Source organism: Fundulus heteroclitus, chromosome 23 (assembly GCF_011125445.2).
Source record: "Fundulus heteroclitus isolate FHET01 chromosome 23, MU-UCD_Fhet_4.1, whole genome shotgun sequence".
NCBI classification, from domain to species: domain Eukaryota; kingdom Metazoa; phylum Chordata; class Actinopteri; order Cyprinodontiformes; family Fundulidae; genus Fundulus; species Fundulus heteroclitus.
In genome coordinates this window covers 18,889,984-18,915,920 of record NC_046383.1, presented here as the reverse complement: position 1 = coordinate 18,915,920, position 25,937 = coordinate 18,889,984, and the positions used below count along the sequence as shown (strand labels likewise).

The window sequence follows — 25,937 nt, the reverse complement described above, 5'->3', positions numbered from 1 at the left end:
CAATTAATTTGCTATTAAACACAGAATTTTCACTGTATTCAGAGATGTCACATCACATTATTGGAACTATTTGTATTATTTACATTTATTCTGAAAATTAATCAACCAAAGCTTTTTTCATTTAATTTTTTTAAGACATGGTAAGGACTGAATCTGTCATTCGTAGCCATTGGCTGGTTTCCCAGTAGAAAGGAGTACAAATGCTTCACAAAGTTATGGTCACAAAAATACACTTTTTTTTTTTTTTTTTTTTTTAAGGCAGGTGTCTATGGTTTAAAGTCCTTTTTTTTTTTTTTTTAATAAGATACCAGAAAAATGTCCAAAGTTTCCTCCTACAGTACAGAGCATGAAGTACGCCAGTGCTACCCCCCTCTCCCACCTGTTGCTGCACACCGACAGTCGGCTGGCTGAAAGAAGGCTTCTACTTTGTTGTTGTTTTCATCGCTAACAGTGTTGAGAAATTCAACGGTTAGGGAAAGGTTTTGGACACGAGACACGCGGACAGGATTGGTTTTGGGAACTGAAGGGGCATCACAGCACTTTTATGAAGCTAACCATTGTTTTAAAGGTGCAGTTACGGAGCTGCAAGCTGCATACCTGTTTAAAATATCAATTTCCCTGCTTATGGCTGGAGCAAACGGCCCAGCTAGTTGAGCAGCTTTCATCGGCATGTTATAGTTGTGATAAATGGCTGAACAAGAAGAATCTCTATTCTCTGCGATAATTTAGGGGTTCATTCTTTATTTTTTTGGTTAACCTTGTATTAAAACAGAGATCACAACTAAAAAAAAAAAAAAAAAAAAAAAAGAAGAATCTTACTGGTATCATTGTTATAAGTCCAGGTAGTCCTGTTAGATTTTTGTCAGCAGTAGGGATGATTTTTGCCTTTTCTCAGTTAGATCTGGTAAATTTTTGGCTCTGGTTTTTTGTGTAGAAACCATGAAATTCTGGTGTTTTGGCTCACATTTCGAATCCTGCGAGAATCAACCAGCTCATGCAGAGTCACCTGCTGTATTATACGACGCAACAGCAATAAAAAGGCCCCACCTGGTCCATATAGTAACCTTTTGAAAACACATTCGTGGAATTTAATGCGATTTTTGAAGTTTTTCCACTTTTTCCCAAGAGTGCAAAGGTCTCTTTTGTCGTCCGCACTGAGAAGAGAAGAAGTTATTCTGCGTGAGGCTATAAGTGTGAAGGAAAACAAGTCCTGAGTCCTTGATCCTGTTGTTGAAACCCAAGACGAGGCGTGTTGCCACGGCTTCTTAAAACATTTGACTAAATATTTGCGGCGCTGAAAACGGCGGCGCTTCGGCGTGCGTCTCCGCCCCCGTCACGCAGCTGTCCTCTCGTCGGTGAAAGGAAGTTCAGATGGTGGCCTAAGTAGGCCGTTCACGTGTGGGGAAGTTGACAGAAAATGTTGGTTGTGTGTGTGAAGCCAAACGAGCCTCTCAGGATCATCATGGTTGCCACTTTTCCCCCCGTCATTCATTCGTCTTTTTATCTTTTTTTTCCCCTTATCCCCCTCCTCGGCCCCGCCTTGATTTTCCTCCTTGGGTTTCCTTTCTAATGTTTAACCTGCTGCCTCTAATCTAGACTGTATATGTGTCATTCTCTTGCCTTACGTTCATGTAAATGTTTGCCCAAGCTCCTGCCAACAATCACCTGACGCTCAGTAAACCTGGCGACTTTCAGCGCAAGACGTTTTAAACTCAGGTGGTTGGATCGGATGCTTCCTCCTGTGTGTGTGTCTGTGTGCACGACAAAAGGCGGATGCAGAAGCCGAAGCAGCTTTCTGTTGACTTTTTTTTTTTTTTTTCTCCCCTCTGGTTATGGTTTCTGCTAAAGCCACATTTTGGTTCCGGTTCTGCGTGACTAGTTATTCAGCACTCTTATTCCAACGGCCTGCTGGTTTCGGTTCCCCTCTCGAGTCCTGATGAATGGGTGAATTGTAGCAGCGCCGCCATTGCTTCCTCTGTGACGGCGCTAACCCTAACCCCTTGTCGGGTTGCAGATTTGCATGACCGCAAATCTTAAACGTGTATCGGGCCCGGTTTGTCTCGGCAACAAGTCTCGGTAAGTTGTGGTTAAAGGTGATTCTGCCACTGAGAGCGAACTGCTCCCCCGACTAACCTGAAAATGTTCTCAAAGTTGAAAAAACTAACTGGAATACGCCCTCAAGAAGGAACCAAATGCATTTAAATACAATTTTTCTCCTCTGTATTTTGTGGTATTTGTTGTAATAAAGCTATATGTGGTTTATACATTCATTGCAGCCTTTTGGGCAATACATCGATCATTGTTTTGAATCTGAGCCACACAAACAGCATTAATGATTAAAAATAAACCCAGTTATCCCATAATGCTAGTTAACCTGTACTGCTAACGAGCACACAGAGTAATTCAGTGATATTCAATTATAGTATTTAATCAATTAATGAATTGATTTAAAAAAATTACTTACCGTAAGCTGGCAAAAATTTATTAAAATCTGTTAAGGATGTTGTTTGGCCCTAAAAACGTCCACCTATTTTTATTAGAAGAGATACTTTGCATAGGGGATCGTGATTTTTACTATAAAATAGTTTGTTTTTGTCACTTCCCCACCCTGTTGTTCAACCACCATCTGCAAACGTGTCTTTAAATTTTAAAACTGGACGAGAAATGCCATTTTATTGCCGTTTGTTTCTAGAAGTGGATGTTCTGGTCACTCAGCTCAACGGTTGAAAGTCCCCCTGGTTTTCTGACTGTGGAAAGCGCCAAACACGAAGGTGACGTTATTTATTCCCTCGTCTGAGATCGAAAATGGAGTTCAGCAAAAAAAACTTTCATATTTATTTATACATTTTTTTGTTTAAAGTCCTTGCGATTTTAAACAGGTTTCATTTCAGCTTGGCATTTTTAAAAAAGTTTTTTTTTTTCTTCTAGATTTGCAGACTTTTTTTTTTTAAAGACACCCGTCTTAAGGTTAAGTGCGTTTCCTCGAATAGAGGACAGGTCATGGCTTACTGCTCCATGAAGGAGCATCAAAAGTGTGTACAGGATAAATGCGGTCTGGCGCCATAAATCAGGAACTTTTGTTTTGATCATTTCCATTGAGGAACTAGTTAATTTCCACATAGTTGACTGTAACTGTCAACTATGTTATGTTAAGGCGACGTTTGTAGTTCTGACACCAGCCGGCTGGCCGTCATCACAATGTCCCCACAACTTTTTGATGGCTTTAGCCTCTCGGTTGTTAAAAATATTAATGTAATGTGTGCATCAGGGGCATCTGAAGTCTGTCCAACAGGCCAAAATCATCACCGGCAGCAGTATTTGCATGCGCGAAACTTTCTATATACTATAAGTCGCTCCGGAATATAAGTGGCATCAGTCAAAAAAAATGCATCATAAAGAGGAAAAAAAACATATAGAAACGCATCAGACATCAATTCATTTGAGTTTCTTTTAATTTAAAACATGATTAAATATGTTGTAATTACTTCATTGTCTGTCAGGTTTAAACCAAATTCCATTTCAAAGAATCTGCCATTCAGTTTTCTCTCTTCAGTGTTATTTATAGTCCAAAGAAAACCAGAAACCTGTGTCGACCAGCAGACGCCTGATTGGTGCTTTTCTATTAAGAACACCTGAATTGATTAAGATAGGAACTTTTTAACCATTAGGTCTGCAAAGTTAGCTGAACATCAAAGTTTTCAACAGAAAGCAATATATTTTCTTAAAAAGACTTGACTGTAAAGGACAAAAACTGAATGTGGGCGGGGGCTGGGTGTAGCAGATTAGCCCTCTGCTCCTGCTGCATCTGTTTGCAGCTTTTATTTTTCCAGAAGTTAAAATACATCTGAGTAGGGAGAGTTTTTATGCTTTTTTTTTGGTTGTCAGACATTGAAGTGGTAGCTTTAGAGACATTTAAATAAAGTCCAACCAAGACGGATCTGGTTGATCCAGGCTTTCTTTGACAAAAACAGAGTTTGTCCGTCAAATCCAGATCCTTCCGATGTGTCACTGCAGATTTGGCAGATTTTCAGTCATGATCTTATCCTGGTTTATAAATGGAGGCCTTCGACTCGTTTTTGTTTCCTTTTTTCATATAGTGGAGCTGAAGCTTGTTCACTTTGACTGTAATCTAGAGCCTGAAACCGCCTTGAGGGCGGTTAGAAGAAGAAGAATATGAAGATGGAGCCCTTTCAGAAAAGCCACTGATTTCTGAGGCAAAGGTTCCCTGCCTTTGCTTACATGTAAAACCTCTTTTCAGCCATCGCCTTGTTGCTGACAGGGAATTATGCAACCTGACATATGGGTGTTTTTTGTATGCACAAGAAGTGCAATGACGTTTTGCATTAAAGGAACAAACCAGACTTCCCACCGGCGCATGCTTCCTCAGTGTGTTTTGTGCCATTTTTTTTTTGACCTTTATTAAAAAAAAGTCAAGATTATGATCGTGCAATGTTCGGTGTGAGATTATCCTTTTCTTGTTTCGGTGTAAAATCTCATTTGGTGCAGCGTGAGTCACTGTAGCTGCATTTCAGCTCACATCTGTAATCGATGCTCTTTAGGTTCATTGATTTAAAAAAAAAAAAAAAAAAAAAAAAAAGGTTCAAAGTAGTTTTCTTCGAACAGCAAGTCGTTTGAAGTTGCATAATCAGATCTGAAACCGTGATTATAGCCTTCTTTTTTTACAAGTACGTGTTCTAAAGTGTCTCTTCTGACTGTAATGGCCGATTTGTTATGTGAGCTTGTGACAGTTTCAAAAGCCCTCCTCCGGGATAAACCCTCTTCCTCCGATTGTTCCTGTCAGGTTTTTGAGTCGAGTCCTGCACAGAAAGCGTCCCGTGTATGTGTGTGTGTGTGTGTGTGTGTGTGTGTGTGTGTGTGTGTGTGTGTGTGTGTGTATACGTGTGTGTCCGCTTGATCCTCTGCTGTAGGGCCGGTCGCACAGATCAACCCCTTTTTCCTCTCGTTTTCTGCTGAATGAGCCCGTGGAAGGAAGTGAGCGCTTGTTGTTATCTAACCGCTGCAGAAGCACTGCGCGCGAGGGGAGGTTTCAATGTGCGAGGCCAAGCGTTGCTTTTGATGGAAAACAAAAAAACAAAAACACAATAAAAACACATGACAGAGTGAGAAGTGAAGTCCGTGTCTGTACACGTCCAGGGAACTCTTCTACGCTGGCGTCGTTAGTCACGACAGGCTGAACCAAATAGTCCAGGAAAACATTTGCAAGTGAAATCCTGAAGGTGCGCGTAGGTGAATTTGGATGAAACGCTGTGGGAAAAAAAAAAAAAAAGAAAACGGCACGTTTTTGAACTGGTGAGAAGATAAACGCCACGGTCCAGTTGGAAAAAAGAATCCAAGCGGTCAAATCAAGGAAGCTATACCCATAAAATATTTTTCGCTTAGCTTTAGAGTTTATCTTTGGGTCTCTTTTTAAAGTGCTGCCTTGTAAAGGTATTTGGAAACCATTTTTAATTTCTTGTTGGTATTTTACTTGCGAGACCAACACGAAGGAGTTCATAACTGCGAAGTGGAAAAAAAATTGTAAATAGCTTTCAAAGTCTTCTCAAAAAATAAAATGTGAAAAGTGCGGCGTGCATTTATGTTCAGCTCAGTCACATGGGACTTCCTGTGGGATTTCTTTTTTGCCACTCCTTCTGAGACAAATGTATCGGTGAATTAAAATAAGTTTAAAGGGTATCATGCAAGATCTGCTTTTTTTTTTTTTTTTTTTAGCCCTTAAGTACATTTGGTTGTGTACTTGGAGTCAGCGTAACAGCCCATTTACGCTGAAATGCGCTGACGAGAACCCTGTAGTTGTCCTGTTGACAGATCACACCTGAGCAGTGGATTTCTGCAGCTCCTCCAGTGTTACCACAGCATGCTTGGCTGCTGGTCTGACTAATGCTGTCTCCATCTGGCTGTCAGTTTAGCTGGCTGGCCACATTGTGGTAGATCTGCTGTCTTTAGACGCTTGATTTAAATATGAGCCGCTTCATGAGACTGTAAAATCCTTGGATATTATTTTATAAGCTAACTGCTTCAATGAAAACTAAACATTTCCCTCACCTTTCTGTTGTTTCTAGGTCTTTTTTGTGCTCTACAGTTTTCTAACAAACCTCTGAGGGCCTTGCAGGTCCTCAGAGTGGAATCGATTTTTTTTAATTACGTGACTTCTGAAAACAAGTGCTTTTCTTTGTTACTTTACAATAAGGCTCTCCTTATACATGGCTAATAAAAAGTTTATAGATATGTTAATCTGTCAACACTTTATAAGTCATTAAGTATTTTTTGCATGTTAAGGGCGAGCAAGAGACAAAATGGACCGCTTTGTGCTTACATGGTGGTAGCTTGGTCTGAAATGTTTAATATAAGCAACTCCATTGTAAATGTGTAGTTGAACAGAGTAGGTTCACTATTTGGCAAGAAACCGGTCAGTTTTGTCTCTTGCTCGCCCTTATTGCTGTCGCTTAATGCTTGCTCAGTATGAGGGATTGCTGCAAAGCCATGGACAATGCAGACGACTCTCCCTGTAGCTCTAAGCTTCTCCAGGAGTGAATGCTGCTTGTCGGGACTTTGAAGCAATCAGCTGGTTTCGCTTAAATAGGAAATTTTTTACCAATCTGTATAATCTGACCCAATTTGTATAATATGATTGAATTTGACTTTGTAAAGTGCCTTGAGATGACATGTTTCATGAATTGGCTCTATATAAATAACATTTAATTGAATTGCCTGATAAAAAGTTATGTATGAGTTATAGTGTTTACAGATTAATTAATAATATATCTATAGACATATCTATAAACTATCTGCCATAGTGGTGGTACCAATTTGATATACAGGTGTCATAGTAAACCGGGAGGAATAAAAATGCACACCAACACTTCATATTTGAGCTTTTTTATATATATATATATATATATATATAATATATATATATATATATATATATAATATATATATATACTATATATATATATAATATATATATATATATATATATATACAGACAGTGTTTCCCGCAGGAATTTGCTTATGCGAGGCGGACCGACTCGCGGAGGGGGGGGGGGGGGGTCTGGACGACACGTTTTCCGCGGAGCGGGGGGGGGAGGACCGACTCGCGGAGCGGAGCGGGGGTGGACGACACGTTTTCCGCGGACAGACTCGCGGAGCGGGGGTATCCATGTGTTTTTTCCATGCCATTCACGCACGCGCGAAAACGCGTGTTAACGTCACTTTTTTTTTTTTTTTTTTTTTTTTTTTTTTTTTGGAATGTTGGCGTGGCGGTAGCGTGAGTTTGGCGTGGCGGCCGCCACGCCAAGATAGCGCTGCGGGAAACCCTGATGTATATATATATATATATATATATATATATATATATATATATATATATATATATATATATATATATATATATATATATATATATATATATATATATATATATATATATATATATATAAAAATGTTGAAAACCATGTTTCGTTTCTTCCTAACAATTACTCTGTTTGTGTTGGTTTATCTTATGAAATACAATCACAAACATGGAAGTTTTATGGTTGTAACTTGGAAAAATGTAAATCAGTCCAAAGGGCATGATTCAGTTTTCAAGGTGCTATAAATAACTAAACAACAATGTTCCTTCAAGTTAAATGATAAACGTTGTGCGGGTTAATTATAGGGCACATAAAGGCCTTCTGATTGGCCGTTTACTCTGCGTTTATTTGAATCAAGACGCAGGCAGTTGACACGACTGCAGGGAAGCCAACAGCTGCGTCTCCTGACTTTTTCCACTCTTTGGCCCCAGCCGCACACCTGACTGTCACGCCTGAGGCGTCCGGACCTGGTTACACATTACTCACACTACCAGACGCGCATCAGGCCTTCACATCACCAACCAGCTCAATCACCTGGCTACAGTAAAACATAATGTTTTTTTTTAAAAAAAAGCTGAAGTGACTAAAAAGGGAAGAAACAAGTGACCCAGTTTGTTGTTGCTTCTACTTAACGCTGTGAAAACACGAACCCCGCGCGTGTTTACGCTTCGCTTTAGTTACGGGTTTTTAACGCCGGCTGAAAGCAGGCGGAGTTCCCGCAGGCGTGTAAACATCCAGCTGCACCTCTCCATGTTTGCCGACTTTTCTCAGTGACGTTATTTGTTATTTATAAACTTCAGCGAAGTCAGGCTGTCTAATAAATTTCTTGGGTGTGGTCTGGTTGGAGCAGGGGACGTCCAAGGGCCGGCGTCCTGTTCGTGACGCGGTTCTGCTCCAGCAGGGTGGATTCAAAAGGCCCAGTTAGCTCCTCAGCGTGTGATCGAGTTCTCCAGGAACACGCAAACCACCCATTCCTTTGAGTCAGGTGTGCTGAAGCACTAAATCATCTAAAACCTGCAGATTTATGACTTTATACACCACTGGGTGAGCGTGACACCATTATTTTTATGCTTTGATGTGTCATGCTGACCAAGCAGGAAGCGGTTTAGCTTGTATACTGGTGGTCTAACCCCAACGTTTTCCACTCCACATCTTAACAACAGTGTGGCGTGTCTGAGTAAAACACTGGTATACACTTTGCCATAGTGAAGATTTAACTTAAAATATTTGAATAAATTAAATGTACACAAATTTACTTCACCTGTGTTTAACTTAAATATTGATGGTTGGCTTTTTATAGTTTTATTAACCTTAGTTTTATTAACACAATCTTTATGAAATCCTTTGTATATCTGTGAAAGACAATTTGCAGATACTTTTTTTTTTTGTTTGTACTTTTTGTACAAGTTTACATACACTTTCTATGGAGCTGCCTTTTAAACTGACTTGAGTCGACCGTTTTGGGGATCCTTCCACAAGCCACTTGTAGTAGTTTGCTGTAATTTAGGCCCATTCCTCTCTGGCAGAACCGCTGCAATGGAGTCAGGTTTGTAGGCTGCCTTGCTCGCACACAACATTTAAGCTCTGCTCATAAGTTTCCATGGAGTCCAGATCTTTGTCATGCCCACACCAAAACCTTTACAGTATTTTTCGGACCATAAGGCGAGTGAATTAACATGTCTTTGTCTACAAATAAGGTGCACTGGATTATAAGGTGCCGTAAATATTCTTCCTGTGTGTAATATCACTCAGCCCCTTCACATACATCACTCTCTCCTGGGAGGGAGAGCTATCTGTCTCAGTCGGGAGGACAGAGTAGTAGGACTACACTGCCCTGTTTCTAACACAAGGCCAAAATAAACGTAGCTTTTATATTGAATTAATTTACTAGGTTTATTGTTGCTAACACGTACTTTGGACGCGGGCTGCCTAAAGGCTCCCACATACTCAAGCGTACTATGCGCATACTGTGACCTGCGCAGTCCTCGCTCTGACTCTCCGTGGACGTTTTACCCTTCATAGTCCAGCGTACCATTGCGTACATTTCTTGTGGAAAATTCCTACAATTCCCAAACTTTCTGCCAGTGGGATGAAGCGGCGGGATGGAACGTAAAATGTGTGATTAGCTAGCTGAGCACCTAGAGCCGTTTCTTTTCCAGAAGGCTCCCACCTGTCAGTGAGAACAGAGAGGGACTGAGATGCCGCCCATCCTTGCGACCACCTGCTTGGAGCAACTCGGTGTATCAAGCTCAGTGTCACGTATAAAACAGTTTGATGTAAAGACTTCTTAGAAGAAGTTTATTGTCTGAAACCGTGTGAGTGGTCGCGCATACAGGTATGTGCAGAGCTCAATTTTTACGGAGTCCTCCTTGAGTCCTGTTCCTCCTTGAGTACGTGGCGGAGTGAAGTATGCCCGAGTATGTGGGGGCCTTTACATGAATGCAGTTCTAGTTTAGACATTACACTCAGGCAGTCTTGTGGACTGTTCTGGGGTCCAATCTGGTAGTGACACATTGTACCGTAATGACACAGTGTGATGTAATGCTTCAAATATCCATTGAGCGGAGCCGCTTCGTTGCTAACCAATGTCGTACTTACACATTTTAACAGATTTTTGAGTGCATTGTACCACATAAAATCAGTAAGCACAACTTTAGTCGTATATAAGGCGCACCAGACTGTAATGCATAAATCTTAGAAAAAATTTCAGGATTTTAAGTCCAGGAAAAATACGGTACTTTGTTGTAGGGCTGGAAGATGTAGATAAAAAGCGTATAGATAAAATGCAAGTCATATTAATCGGCAACAATAATTATCAACAAATTCAAATCACATATTTTAAGTGCAACCCTGGACATTTTATGCTGTTGCTTAGTGACCTTAGTGACTTTTAGAGACGGTACACACAAACACTGAATTCAAACTCAACCCTTTATTCAACCAACTTTCTAACAAAACTGCAAGTTTTTAGAAAAGAACGTGGGCTCTCTGAACTCTTTTAGGGGGCGGAGCTTGGTGATGGAGCGTTCATGTGTCTGCATTTGATTGGTTGGGAGGATGTAATGACTGTAATATTAACCTACATGGCTAGAATGCAAAAGGATGGAAAACTGTTATTCTATTGAAGTTTTTACCGACCCTTTTATTTCTATCATCGATATAAGACTATCAATCGATATATTATTGAATTATCGTCCAGCCACCTATTTGGATGTCCAGTTAGTCAGTATGTCCATGTATTGCTCTTTCCTCCTGATGCCATCTGTTCCTTAAAGTGCTCCTGACCCACCTCCGCATGATACTGCCTCCCCTGTACTTCACAGTTGGGACAATCTCAGGCTAGTAAACGTCCCTCTTTTTCCTTTCAAATACAACAGTGGTAGTAACGGTGGTTACACATCACTTTTTTAGTTTCATCAGACCACAAAGCAGTTCTCCAAAATGCATTTGCAAACTGTTATCTGGCTCTTTGACGCTTTTGTTGTAAGGACTTCTTCACTGCTGACTTTCACAGAACTCATGTCACAGTGTATAATGAGTCTCTCTTAGCAGCTTTTGTTTTTATTCTTGGGGAAGTATGCAAATTTCATACCAAAACATGTTCCTCTCAGAGTCCATCTCCTTCCCTAATGATGCTATAGCTGGACAAATCCATGGTAGCCTCATTGCATTGTCAGATAATTTAGGCAAAATCTGAAATGTTTGAAAACGTTGAAGAAAATCAGAGAACAATCTCTAAAAACTATGGTAATAAGGTGAATTTTCTTTTTATATGTAAATATCTGGTTTCAATAGGTGTCACACATGGGAGTTCATTTGACTTCTACTGTAAATAGACATTCAGGGGAAGTTGACCAATCATCTTGTTGATTAAGTACAGAAACTTTCTTTGTTTTCTTCTTTCATGGATTTGCATTTAATAATTACCTGGATCCTCTGGTGTTTTCCCCTCAATTTAAACCACATGGACGGTGAAATATACAGAAAGGCGTTTATGCTCGGCTCTATTTTTAACATATACTCCCCCAGCCACACACGAATGGCTCAAAATGAGTCTTTATTGTAAATAGGGCTGGGCAACGATTAAAATATTTAATCGCGATTAATCGCCCTGATTAATCGCGATTAATCGCGATTAATCGCGATTAATCGCATTGTATTTACAAACTCCAAGAATGAATTCAAAAGTAGTGTAAAGAGCACTTTTATTTTAATGTTCTGCTGCCATATGAACAAAAGTGTTGTAACATTTGTACCACTTATTTTATACTGGATATTTTCAACCCATCTATTGAATTTAGTGCACTAGTTGATCTTTTCTTCATAAGAGAACAAGCACTGCAGCCAAAATATGGCCTTTTTTGACCTGCTGTATATTAGCCAGTCCCTAAGCTTGATGTATCATGAAACTGTTGACCTTTTTGGTTTTGTGGTTTTTATTTTATTATTACAATTTAATAATAATAATAATAATAATAATGTTATGTTCAGTGTTTTTTCGCTAATCCACCTCTTATTTATTTCAATCCTTATGTAATTTTGTCTGTGTTGTATGCACCTGCCTGTTGCTTTAATCCTATAAATTTCCCCGTCGTGGGATAAAAAAAGGATTAACTAATGTTATCTTATCTTAAATAACACTTTTTAATATATGTACTGGGTTCTTTCAAGGTCCTAATTACATGTTATGTGTGGGCTCCATCCATCCATCCATCCACTGATCTACCTGGATGTTCCCTGGAGGACTGAAACGCCTCAGTCAGAGACGTCTGTCTGTGGGTCTGTCGGGGCAATGACAGAAGTTTCGTCTCCTCTCTCCGTTTCTGGGGCTCGACGTTTTCATGTTTTTTCACGTGCTTAGATAAATTTGTTGTGTTTCCACTTAAATGAACCGGCTTTTTACAAAACATACAGCTTGATTTCATTTACGGTATTAAAATAAAGCCGAACGGTGCTACTTCCTCTGTTCATGTTTTTTCGCTGCTGCGTTCTCTCTCAGCTGTTTGTGTATTAAGTTTGTGTGAGAGCTGAGTGCGCGGGCCAGGCTGAGCCTGCGTGCTGATTGGCTGGCGCCGCTGAGCCATGTACGAGAGGGGAGGGGGAGCGAGAGAGTGCTGCCGTGAGACAGCGCGCTGCAGTCAGCGCGCGTGCTGACTGACACTGACTGAAAGCATGATGTGAGCAACATGCGTTAATGCGCGATAAAATAAATATCGCCGTTAATAGTCTAATGAATTAACGCGAAATTAACGCGTTAACTTGCCCAGCCCTAATTGTAAAAATAAGTTGTTGTTTAGGCAAAAAAGTTTAATTTGTCTTCTCATTGGGTATTAATAATTTGACTGTTTTGTTATCTCTTATCTTTTAACCAACTTTTTGGGTACAAAATGGTACCCTAAGCAGTGATACAGACCACATGTCCGGTCATGTCCACCTGGTGTGCGTTTTGCGTCTGCATCCACGACCAAGTGTCATTTTATGACTCCAAATCTAATATCTGGCAGCAGCAGTTTGCTCAGAGTTGTTATGCTGTGATCAAGGGTCATAATCTGTCATGTTTTATGAGTCAGCTGGTGGAACGTGGGTCAGAACCACAATAAATGGGAATAGAGCACACTGTCAAGGTTTCAGATGACATGCAGCTGCATTTAGTTTCACCCTACGTTTGAAAATCTTAAGCATTTTCTAAAATTACGGAAATAAATTATAAACTACAAGAAAAGAAACAGACATGCCATAGTTTAATTACATGGTTACACAATAGTTTGTTTGTAGCTATGAAATGGAAATGAGGGTGAAATGGCAGATCTCTGATCCACCAGAGTTGCAACATGTCAATCATTAAATGTGTGTTTAGACATGCCTACGTTCAAATAGTTTGTTTCTTAAACTTGAATGCGGTTCATATGTAGACTGAGCAGCATATTTAAGTCAACTTTTCAATGTCTGCTTGCTTGAAGCGGAACAGGAATCACTGGACTAAAGAATATATAATATATAAGAATATATTGTGTATTTTGGAAATCAAAGGCATGTTTAAAATATCTTTTAAAGTGTCTTTGTATTTTTGCAGTAGTAGATTGCTTGTGTGTAGAACCCCACTTGTGCTGCAATTCAATTAAAATAAGTAATTCAATGACTATTCAAATGTCATTAATTAATTAAAATAGGAATCGGATGCATGTTGAAGCATAAAATGAGTTAAATATGTAATTGTTTGAAATGTTTTTACAAAAAAGAATGACAGTTTCACCTTTTTTGTTATTGTTCCATGCTGCAGCACCTCAGGAATTTATTTTATCTTAGCCTTCAAAGTTATTCGGCTTGGCTAACACTGTTCTCATATAAATAATCAGAATTTGACTTGTTGTGTGGATTATCCAATCAGATGTTGGGGTTTGTTTAAAGAGCCACACGGACTGTTGAAATATTCCATGTTGTGCTTCGGGGCACCGGAACCAAACACTTAAATCATTAAATTCTATGTATAATGGATTTTCACATTTGTATACTAAAAATATATTCAGTTATTGAATGTTTAAGTTCAAATCTTATTTGAATTAAACCATAAGTACATTTTACTTATTCAGTATATTGGGGAAACTTCTGGCACTGGATAGCTAGCTTTGTTTTTGTTACTTGGACTAAATACTTAGTCAACTTGTGATCTGTTGAGGATGGTAATGTTTTCAACCAATACTCTATTGTAATCTGAAAAGCTGCAGTTTTACCTAACTTTTCCTAAATTAAGGTTTTTCAATCATTAACAAAACAAGTCGTCTGAAAACAGGTTTAAGTTGCAGAGCTAAAGTGGTTTAAAACTGTGCAGGAACTTCCTGTTTTCTATGTAATCTAAAATGGCATTAAAAGGCTCACAAATTATAAACAGCATTTTCATTCTGCTGATGACTTTCCTGCATTCTCAGTTAATTGCCTTATTTCTATCGTTAACGTTAGACTTGTGATCAAGATGACGACGAGGTGGAGATCGCTGTGGACAACGCAGCCTTCATGGACGAGTTCTTCTCTCAGGTCGGGTTTTATCTTCACCGTTGTTAGACCTCGCCTCTTTTCCATCTTCTCTTTTCTTTTTAAAGGATGAAACTTTAGGTAATATTGTTAATTGTGGCCTGTCTGTTTCCAGATTGAGGACATCAGGAACAGTATTGATAAAATTGACGAGAACGTGGCTGAAGTCAAAAAGCTTTACTCGGTCATCCTGTCCGCTCCCACGTCAGATCAGAGTGAGACACCGCCCCGCCACTAAACTGCTTTACTTTGTTTGCCCAGGTTTTCTCTAATGCAAATTTACCCAGCTGAACCTAGTTCACAAGGATCAAGTTGTTGTTTTTTTTTCTTCTTCTTGTTTGTTAATTTTTTCTGTTCTAAATTAAACTCTTACAACCGTAAATTAAACTCTGACGTCAAGAATAGGAAATCCTTCATACGCCATCGCGCATCTTCATTTTCTTTGCACACATTAGCATAAAGAAGCTTCCTTTCTATATGAATATTCATGTTTAAGACTAAATTATCCCGTCCTGAATGCTCTTTCTCTTCAGAAACACAGGATGACCTGGAAGCAATCACCAACGACATCAAGAAGATGGCCAACAATGCAAGAAACAAACTCAAGAGTAAGTCTGGCTGTGACAGTCGCACCGCTTTCGGTCACAATGATTAAAAAGTTTTCAGAATTTGATCTAAAACGTTGTGGGATGTGTTTGAGATAAATGGAAAGTGTGAAAGTTGGACTGTTTTCCAGCCATTGAGAGAAACCTGGAGTCAGAACAGCAGGAGAGAGTGTCTGCTGATATACGGATACGTAAATCACAGGTACGTTCTCTTGACATGGCCTCTGGTTGAAACCATTTTGTGTGGTTTGATGGACATTTCTGTTTCCAAATTGTTTATTATATAGCTTTTAAATATGTTTTATGAGAGACTTTATTTTAAAACTCTGTAAAATATTTGGCACATGTATAAAAAATAAATAAAAATGACTGAAAAATGACTGCACACCTGTTCTGGATCTCCAGAAATCTTGGTGACAATAATTGCCATCCGCTCTGTCTTCCCAGCATGCAGTGCTGTCCAGGAAGTTTGTGGAGGTCATGACTAAGTATAATGAAGCGCAGGTGGAATTCAGGGAGAAGAGTAAAGGACGTATTCAGAGACAGCTTGAGATAAGTAAGTTGCACCTACGTTCACACAAATAAATACATTAATGCCATAACCATGGATGTTTTCTTTCACTTTGTCCTGTCCAGCTGGAAAAGCTACAACAGATGAAGAGCTGGAGGAGATGTTGGAAAGTGGAAATGCTGCTGTTTTCACTGCCGGGGTATGTTTGTTGTGTGAGGAAATTATTATTTTAATTTTTTTAACAAAACTTTATTTAAAATAAATTCAAATTATACAAAAACAGTTTAGTTAAAAACATCAGTATAACTTTAAAAATGACTATCAGGTTTGTAAAATTCCTTTAGGTGTAACTAAACCATCTAACATTTTGAAAAATGCCACCAAAGTGGGCTGTGCCGATACACGGCCAAGTGTAGGGATGAACAGAGTGGGTTAAGCGGAGATGTGATCAGTACGAGGGAACGTAACTGCATTTGATATGAGTAAATAATCTTAATTACCAAAATTAAAACGCTATTCTGACTAGAAGGTAATAAAATGCTGTCCATCAGTGCTGGATATGCTCACAATTCCAGCTCCTGACCCGGCACAGCGGCATGTGTCTGTGTGAGATGGTTTTATGGTGCGTTCAAGTTGTGCTTGGAAATCGGATTATCACGTAGAACAGTGTTTTTTGTCATTGTAGAACAGTGTTTTTTGTCATTGTTGTGGTTGTAAAACTTTCCGTGGTGGTCATATATGGAGAATACAAGCGGGAAACTGGAATGCCATCATCTCAGAGATCACGGCACTCCAGGTTCTGAGGTAAATCGAACGCACCGTTATTCCCGGATGTGAGGCTCTGACGTAAACATGTACCGTTTAAACCAATAGAAAACTCCACTGCAGTAGCCACGTTTTAGGCCTATATTTGCAGTATTATACACGTTTACCTGAAAATGTCAAAATGTGCACAGTAACATAAAGATAACACCCTTAAGGCCCTATTTTTTATTTTATTTTTTAATGCAGTTTATCTGCCAAAAAAAATTGACTGGGGTTTAGTTGCTCTTTATGTTTCAACTACTTAGTATCTTTTTTTAATTTATATCCACTAGTATTACGACTTAACTTCTGGGTGGTTCCAGTTGCTATCAAGCTGAATGTTTTACGTATCAAATAGCCACATTTTTAGGTCTGAGAAAAAGGAGGCATGTTTTGAAGTTTCACTTCTCAGGGAACTGATGAAGTAGCTGTAGGGAGGCTCTGAGAAAGAAACCATGTTACTGGCAGTACTGATTCATGTAGCTTTGACGGCGTGTGTCACTGATAAAATGAGAACACGCTGCCCTCCAGCTTGTGTCCAAGCCTCTCTGAGTTCATGTTGATAAAGAGGAGATTGTTTGTCGGTACAACTAAGCAGGAGTTTCTTTCTCAAGGACAGGCAGTTCAGCTTGGTATTCCAGTCATGAACAGACGAGAACAAACCCTACCAAAATTATAACGCTGCTTTGTGATAATACAGAAACACACCTGATGTTCTCCAGTAATTCACAATGAATTTTGGATTTTAAAACATCTACAATGTTGCTCAAAAGTTTGAGTCGCTCATCTTTGTATTTTAGTCCAAAGGTTTGCTTAGCACTGACGAGATGATAACATTAATCCTTTTAACAAACATGTGCAAGGAAGTTCAACTCAAACAGGAAAAGGTCACGGTTTAATACCCCTGACAATACCAATATATTACTAAAGCATTTTCAAAACAACAGGGTTGACCAAAGCAAAAGTGTAAAAGCTGCAGAAAATCCCATTTTTAAAGCCTGTGCGACCAGGAAAATAACATTAAAAGGAGCAAAAACGACTCCGTCTGTTAGAGCCGAGAAGCAGAAGTGAGTTTTCAGACAAGATTTTAAAGGAGTGATGTTTTCTGCTGGTCTGCAGTGGCAAAGCAGTTCGTACTAACACATATTTTAGGGACTTTTAAAAGCATCTGATCTGGATGAGTGAGTCGGTAAATAGGATTCACTAAGGGTTTAATGCTCTAAACATGTTCAGGGAAGAATATTTTAAGCTCCACACTGTAAATGTTAATAATTGAGGTTGATGGAGGAGTGTTTAGACCCAGATCCCACCCAACGGTGAGGTGGAGAGAGGGGATGATGTTTTAGATGGTGTCAATAACATAAGGCAGTCTAAAAAAAAACAAAAAAAAAAAACTCTAGTTTTAAAATTACATGAGAAATAGACCTAACATCTTAAATATAAGGACTTTAACATTATAAATATCTAATAAATTGGCACGAATTAAGTTATACTTTGGTGCTTTCTTCAATGTTTCTTTCCCCTTGGTTGCAGTGTCATTGTTGAGAGATGAGATTATTACAAAATTACTTTCTTTAAACAATTACGTTTAGAGGAGAAATACGTCAACCTTGTGAAGCCTCATTTTAATTTCTAAACATGGCGGATGTAGGATCGTAGTGTGAGCCTAACCTGGTCGGTAAGTTTTCATTAGTAAACCTGGGAATTATCAGCCTGTTCTTCGGGAGCTTATTGAGGTACCCGGTCATTAAAAAGTAACGCAAGAACCAACATCCATCTAAATTCAAGATATTACTGGGGGATTTTTATTTTTTTTATTTTTGCCACTGACACTTAAAAAAGAAAGTTGAAATTTCACATGATGAACACATGTTTGTACACTGCTCAACAAAATTAAAGGAACGCTTTAAGAACGGATCTCAATTTAAGAAAAAAATCAGGATTATCCAGATTATAAACAAAAGGACGGCCCATAATTTGATGAAAACTGGTTGTAAAATTCATCAATAGCAAAACAGCCCACGCTGATTAACAATCCCCCCCACTATAAAACTGACCAGATAAAAAATTCACAAGTTTAGCTGACTAATAATATACTCGGATTAAAAAGTGATCCTTTTATGTCTTTTGGGCTGTGTATTTTATTTGCTGTATTTTTATTTTTTTTACGGCTCTAGTTGCTCATTTTTTTTACAGTAGACTGACAGGAAAGGGGGTTTGAGAGAGAGCGGATAAGATGTGCAGCAAAGGACCTCAGGCCAGAATCAGACCCTGTTCGGCCGCGTCGTGGCCTGAGGCCTCCGTACACGTGTCGTGCTCTCTGCCCCCTGCGCCATCGGAGCACGCCGATATGTTTTGTTTGTACGTTTTTATGGTAACTTTTAACCGCTCCTCTTTGCAGATTGTGGACTCTGGGATCTCAAAGCAAGCCCTGAGCGAGATCGAGTCCCGGCATAAAGACATCGTCCGTCTGGAAAGCAGCATCAAGGAGCTTCATGATATGTTTGTAGACATCGCCATGCTGGTGGAGAGCCAGGTACGCTCCCGTCTGCATGCACCTGCTTATTGTTTCGCTCAGATCCGTTCATCCACTCATTCTTTCAGCTCATCCTCACTTTGTCCTCGTGATCTGTCACGACTCTGTCTGGCTGTTTTTCTCCTGACATCTTTCTCTTCCTTTCTCTGCTGTTAAATGGCTGTCATTCTACATCCGTCTGTTTTCTTTCTTTTTTTCTTCCAGCTCCATGCTTTTCTTGCACCTGTACTCTGCCCTCGCCACCTTCATCTCATTCCCTTAATGAATGTAGTAAGACATAAACGAAGCATCATCGCCGACACCAAATTCATTACAGACAGGTTGTCGAGACATTTAGCAACTGTACAAATTAAATAACCCAGAGTATGACCACCTCTTTCTTGCTGCTTGCACCTTCATGCTTTCTGAGGGAAAGCGTTGAGGTAAGAATCCTTGCCTTGCTCTGTCTTTGTGTTGTGTGACTTTTTCTCAACTATTTATATTCACTAGGTTTGATATTTGAAGAGATCACTGACATAAACACGCGTGTTTTTTTTCTTTATATGGACACATAGTCGATTCAGTCCAGTCAAAAGGACAGATCCTGGTTCTGTTAAATGCTTTCCATCCAATTATTTAAATTTCAGCCGAATTTCAAATCCTACACTGCAGTTTACTTCAGGTTAATAGTTAAAAAAAAAAAAAAAAAAAAGGAAATCCAGTCAACTGCATCGAGTCACTTACTCTGCAACAAGCCCTCCCCCCTGAACAACCATGTAGGCTGTTGACTGCGTAGTTCTTGGTTTTACTGTGACAACCGTAAAAATCAAAGACTTTGTAGATGCACTGCTACAACACTTAGGTAAATCCTCTTAATAATAATAATAATAATAATTTTATTTATAAAGCGCTTTCAGACAAAGTGCTGAACAGTAGCTGATAAAAATAGTAAAGCAAGAAATAAAACAATCAAAATTTTAAAAGCAGGTTAAAAAATAAACAAAAGGAAACACCAACATTAAAACAATATAAGTTTAGGCTTCGAATTTGGCCGCATAAGATAAGAAAAAGTGGGTCTTTAGCTTTAAAAACCTGCACAGAACATGGCTGCCGAATTTCTAGCGGGAGATTGTTCCATAAAGATGGAAAAGGCACGCTCCCTTCAGTAAAACACTTTTTAGATTTAGCAGTAATGTGAATAAGGATGTAACCCATGAAAATGCTATTTATAGATCATTTTGTACAAATACACCACCATGAAACGGGTGGGTGTCATAATTCTTATAGTAATAATGGCTGCAACATTTATTTTATTCACTGCTGTAGTTTAACTAACCTAATCTGTTCTTTTATTACGTTGTGTCTGTTTTCTAGCTAAAACAGGTCTGTGTTGTGAATGAGGCCTTAGGTTTTTTTTTTTCATTTTAACATTTTCAATACAGTTTATGTCATTGAGACATAAATAGGGCAATTACTGTGTAACTTTTTAGATGAGTAAAATTAGCACATTTTAGGGTTAAGTCATTTCAATGTGAAACAACTCCACCACTAAGGACTTCTGTGCAGAAAGCAATGTTTTTACGGCCAAGGCTGCAGATTAAATGAATAAAATAACCGCCTGATTTCTGTCTGTAGTGCATCCCTTGTGACGCATCCAAACACATTATTTGTAGCTTCGAAAGTGAAGAAGTTTTTATGTCGTCTGTTTATAAAAGGAAAAAGTGCGTCAGGAGTCGAAGAGGTCCGCAGCACCATCCACCCGGCTTTGGAGCAGCCGCTTGTATCAGTGTCTGCTTTTTATGACTTTCAAAGGTCTTTATTAGCAAATTACACAAAGAGGAAATATTTACAGCACGATCATGCTTCACAATAACGCAAAAACGTTTCGATCTGTCACCACAAAAAAATATAAAGCTGCACGATTTGGAAAAGACAACTTGCTTGATTAATACTAACACGCATGTTGCTGAGTATTGTTTTTTTTTTTGCTGTTTTTTTTTCTCCAGGGGGACATAGTAGACAACATAGAGCAGAACGTATCCCAGTCAGTGGACCACATTATAGAGGCACAGGAGCAGACCAAAAAAGCTGTAAGGTACCAGACCAAAGCCCGCAAGGTAATGTGTTCTTCAATCTGTCTCTCTACTGAGACGTCTTCCCGTTGCTTCTTATTTTAGGCGCTCTTTCACTTTTACCCAGTCTTAACACTTTCCATCCACTCCGCGCGCCCCGCATATCGCTCTTCTTCTCTTTCGCCTCACCGCCATACCCATTCAGACCAAAGTGTCACAGTTGTGCGTACGCTCTGCGCGCGTGTCTGTCTCTCTCTGCTGTCTCACTCGTTTCCTTCTGCTGCCGCTCCGCCGTCGCCGTCCCGGTCAGGGCGGGATGATCGACAGGATTGAGAGCAACATGGACCAGTCGGTGGGCTTCGTGGAGCGAGCCGTTGCCGACACTAAGAAAGCGGCCAAGTTTCAGCAAGAGGCCCGCCGTGTGAGTGGCTGCGGTCCAGAACTGCCACCCTTGGTTTCCCAAAAGCACCCGGGACGTTTCAGCTCACCAACAAGAAGCGTGAGCTTTTTAAGGAAAATCTACAAGGTTTGAACTCCAGTGAGCGTCAAAGGAAATGGTAGATGTTGACCACAGAATCTGCATCAGAACATCTATTCTGTGCTGCAGGCTTTAATATCAGCCACAGGATATTTGAAGGTTTTAAGATGCATTTTATCCATGTTTTCCTGCAAAACATGTCGTGTAAACCAGAAGTGCACACCCTACATCTAAACATAAGCAGGCTTTTAAAACCTAAACTGTTCTAAACCAAGTTTTATTCTTTGCGTATTAAAATCAAGCAGCATCGGCCTTGTTACAGCCAGAAAAAAATCTGTTAATCTAGTTTATTTGTCTAATTTTTGCCTTCCATTCTGGGACATTAAATAGGCCTGCGCCACAATTGCAGCCGACCTGTTTGTTTCAGCCGCATGCCCTTGTTACCTGCGTACCTGGTTTAATTTTGCTAATGTCCTGTTAAGCCATCATTGCTTTTTTTTTTTTTTTTTTACATAAAACAGTTTTTTTGAGATTTAAAATCCCTGCTGAATCTTTTAAAAACAACCACAGATGAGCTCTTTTCCAAATTCCCAGGTCGGCTTGACGTCTATGTTCATAACTGAAATGATGAGGCCTTATTTTTTTTTTTATAAAAAGAAAAAAAACTTTCAATTAGCACTTGTAGACTTAGACTCTATAGTAATTTTACTACACATTCACAATTTACATTTGAGTGGAATTTTGTTGCAAGACTCAGAAGACAAAGAAAACATTGTAAATGTAATTATGCACAATATAAGGGAATTAAAAGAATAAAAAAACCCAGAGCAAGACAAAGACATAAAACAAATGTAAAAGCTTACGAGCACAGGTTATAAAATTAGCTATACTAAAAGTTAGCGCCCAGATATAAAATGTACATGAACCATAAAACGCTGCCTGTTAATGAAAGCTGACATGAACGTCACAATGCTTTTGGGAAACCACATTAATTTCATGAAGTTGACCTCCAGTGTCCAGATCTGTGACGTACCCCCCCCCCCACCCCCATCCTCTTGTGAATTATTACCAAGTCTGTGATCAACCCGCTGCTCTGACCCCCCCCCCCTCCACTGATACGACCAGAACAAAGATTATCCTCCTCCTCCCTACCACTGAAACACTCATTCACACACAGCTCGTTTTCTCTCGTTTCTCTTTTGTCCTGCCTCTTCACTTTCAACCTTGCTGATGTTTTTGGAACGTGACTGAAGCGCTTGTCTATTGTTGGTTGATGATATCGTTTGCTTTAAGATGCTCCGGCATTCGTGTCGGTAAAAAGAAGCCCTAAACTGTACAGATTTGTTGTTTGTTTTTTTGTGCAGCTTCCAGCTAAGCGTCGCATTGCCTACGTAATTTAGTTTTCCTGCTGTGAGATCAGGACCTGACCAGACTGTGTGTACTTGGTTATTCCCAACAGAAAACTGTGATTATAGTGGTGCTTGTGGTGGTCTTACTGGCAGTGCTCGCTCTCATAATCGGGTTGTCAGTAGGACTGAATAAACCAGCTGCTTGAGTAAAGGAGGAGCCGCTGGTGAGTAACTTTGGAGAAAATGGCCAGCGTAGTGCTATAGACCAGTGTGGGAATGAGGCGTGCTTTGGGAAACGGTTTTCTTTGGGTCCTGGGAGTTTTATTGGACACGTGTGCATGTTAAGGTTTCTGGTACATGACTGTGCGTTGGTGGTGGGCTGGTTTGGTCTCTGGGAGGGTGAGTCGAACACTCCTGCACTCAGTCATTAACTCTTCAGTCATTTTTGTCTCTCTGTGTCTCCCTTTCTGTAGAAGATGATCTTCATCGGTGTATGCTGTGCTGTGGTTTTAGTCGTCATCCTCATCATCATCCTCACCCAGACACTATAATAGGATCGCTACCATCATCATCATCACCACCACCATGTGTTTACTTCATCCGGCTCGTCCATTTTGTTCCTCGTCTGCTCCAAAAACCACCGATGCAAAATCACTCCGTGTGGATCAGTGCTGCTCACCTGGTGCCAAAAGAGGAAGATGGTGACCTTTTCTGACTGGACAATCTACGGATGCTCTGATGAGGAAATGAGACTTGCTTACATCTCTGTGGAAGCAAAAAAAAAAAAAAAAAGGGAATTGGGAAACGTAACTGACTGATCACTCCGCGGCCGCTGAACATTTCACCGTTTTTAACATTTGATGCCAAAGAAGCGCCCCTCTGTGCGTTTGTCTCACACTGGATCACTTGTCCCTCCCCGGATCCCGTACTTCTTCCCTTAAACGAGCCTCGACACATTTATACTTTAAAAGCTACTGAATGTCCACCACTCCAGGTTATGGTTGGTTTTTAGGGAGTTCCAGCACTTTCACTGTTTAAAAGAAACAAACAAACAAACGCATCATTAAATTAAGCTTAGATTTATGTAACTATATTGTAAATAATAGAAGTCATTTATTGTGCGCTTTTGACACTCAGCCTCGTAAGAGTCTAAGTTCTTGAAACTGTTGGTTTTAAATATGAAGGATCACACATTTCAGCGACATTTAGAAGAAAAGACTAGAAAGAAATCCTTTATCTGGAGATGGTGCCTTTAAGTTTAAACTTGTCAAACCAGCTAACGTGCGTAGACTTGACTGCAATACAAACTGGTAATGTGCTACGGAAGAGTTTCCAGAGGCTAGAATTAACACTATTAAATGTGTTTTCTGTTCAACAGGTTTTTACATAAAAAGGGATTATTAAGTCACGAGGAAAGTCTCTCTAGCAGCTCTTTTTAGGTGTAAAAATGACTGTTTCCACTGTAAATGTACAGCTAAGCTGCCGGTTTATTAAGTATATCCGTTCAATTTCCTGTTAGAATATTCAAGGCAATTACAATATTATTGGATTGATATTTTGTCATCGAAAATTAAGCAGAACTTCAACGAATCAGGTGTATTTATATATAAATGGATTTTGTAAGGACAAAACTAACATGGTTGAGCTTTTTTTTTTTATTCAAAATGTTATTTGTAATGAGATGAACTTTATAAACTGGTAGCTAAGTTGAAGTTTTAATTTAATCACCGTTGCTTTACTGCACAGTTAATATTCCAGACTGACAGTTTACGAAACATTAACTAATATTTAGCATTTACGGTAAAGATGATGGTTCTAAGTGTGTTTGTGTGTATATAAATGTAAGATTTGATTTCAATCAGTTAAGAGCCAAAAGCATTTTCTTTACAAGAGTCTGTATATTCACACTTGCAGGAAATACTTGAAATCAGCGTCCAGCATGGTTTTTGTGGCCAAGCAGGTCACAGAAGGATGGATGGGGGGGAGAATTAAAGCTGTTGCACATTTTTCTATGTTGAATATTTCAAAAGAATTAAAGATTAGTATTTTTTAAGCCCGAGTCTCTGTCCTGCACTTTCAGTCACAAATCATACACGTATTGGGATTTCATATCGTAGACCAAGACAAAGTCACACATGAAGGAAAAGGGGTCATGATGTTTAAATAAACTTGCGGGCATTTGTTTTCCACGTAGAGCCACTTTTTTTTTTCTTATTTTTTTTTTTTTTCCCACTGAAATTACAGCAGCCATTTTTTTTTGGGGGGGGGGGGGGTTTTCTAGACGCCGACATATTTGCTTGTTCTTTGTAAAAGTGCCTCATGCTCAGTCAGATCGGAGAATGTCTGTGATCATGCATTTTTAAGTACTGTATTTAGAGCTTGACTTTGACTAGGCCATTATCACACACATATGCTTTGATCTGAGACATTTTAATGTCTTATTTTGTGGATTGTTGTCGGACGAAATAATTTCTCCCAAGAAGTTTAAAGAAGTCTTTATATTAATCTGAAGCAGCCATGTTCACACGCATTCCTCGGGGGAGGTGCTCTGCTTGTTTCAAAGGTTGCTCTGACTCGGCAAACCTAAATCAAGTGTCCTGTTGCCTTTTTATTTAGTTTTGAAAAACTTTTACTTGCGATAAAAGGCAGATTTTAAGTACACGGCGAACACGGCTGCCCTGCTGTGAGATTTCCAGCCCTGAGCAGTGGATTTCTGCAGCTCCCCCAGAGGTGGCTCCTTCGTTGATTAACGCTCTTCTTCCCGGACTCTGTGTAGCTGGATGATTTCATGAAAGTTTTGCACGTTTGCTATGCTAATTAATGATGGATTGTACAGATTAGAGACTAAACTACACATGGATGGTCTGAGTTGGGTTACTTGAGAAAGCGTTTGGTTGCACATTTTAAGGGATTCAGAGTAAAGATGACTTGTACAATAATGTAAAAAAAGAAGTATCCTTTATGTTCATTCCATATTTGTGCACTTCTGTTGATCTTTTGCGTTAAATCCCAACAAATATGAATGAAGCTTGTTGCTGATGGTTGACAAAATGTGAACTCTTTTGCAAGGAGCCGCACCTGCTTGTGAACAGTTTCTGATGACTGTTGCAGAGAAGACGTGTGAAAATGTTTTTTTGTTAACCACTGTGTTGCAAAGTACAGTTTTTAAAGACTGTACGCAGAAGAGAAGGTAAGTTGCAT

The 25,937-nt window shown here is 39.4% G+C and overlaps 1 protein-coding gene across 7 annotated transcripts in view; it reads left to right on the top strand.

Moving 5' to 3' along the window:
• Nucleotides 1-25,937, top strand: part of stx3a (syntaxin 3A) — a 29,833-nt gene that overhangs the window by 2,952 nt on the left and 944 nt on the right. Inside the window, exons 2-11 of one of the 7 annotated variants that reach the window (XM_012871953.3) lie at nucleotides 14,331-14,405; nucleotides 14,518-14,617; nucleotides 14,936-15,010; nucleotides 15,139-15,209; nucleotides 15,455-15,563; nucleotides 15,644-15,717; nucleotides 18,724-18,858; nucleotides 20,844-20,954; nucleotides 22,847-22,960; nucleotides 23,210-24,795. In XM_012871953.3, coding sequence (XP_012727407.1) covers nucleotides 14,331-14,405; nucleotides 14,518-14,617; nucleotides 14,936-15,010; nucleotides 15,139-15,209; nucleotides 15,455-15,563; nucleotides 15,644-15,717; nucleotides 18,724-18,858; nucleotides 20,844-20,954; nucleotides 22,847-22,942 — 846 coding nt within the window. In that variant the 3' untranslated portion in view covers nucleotides 22,943-22,960; nucleotides 23,210-24,795. Of the gene's footprint in view, nucleotides 1-14,330; nucleotides 14,406-14,517; nucleotides 14,618-14,935; nucleotides 15,011-15,138; nucleotides 15,210-15,454; nucleotides 15,564-15,643; nucleotides 15,718-18,723; nucleotides 18,859-19,062; nucleotides 19,281-20,843; nucleotides 20,955-21,219; nucleotides 21,895-22,846; nucleotides 24,796-25,937 lie in introns of those variants that run through there. The other 6 variants (XR_002428714.2, XM_036127160.1, XM_036127159.1 and 3 more) reach the window with 6 other exon arrangements.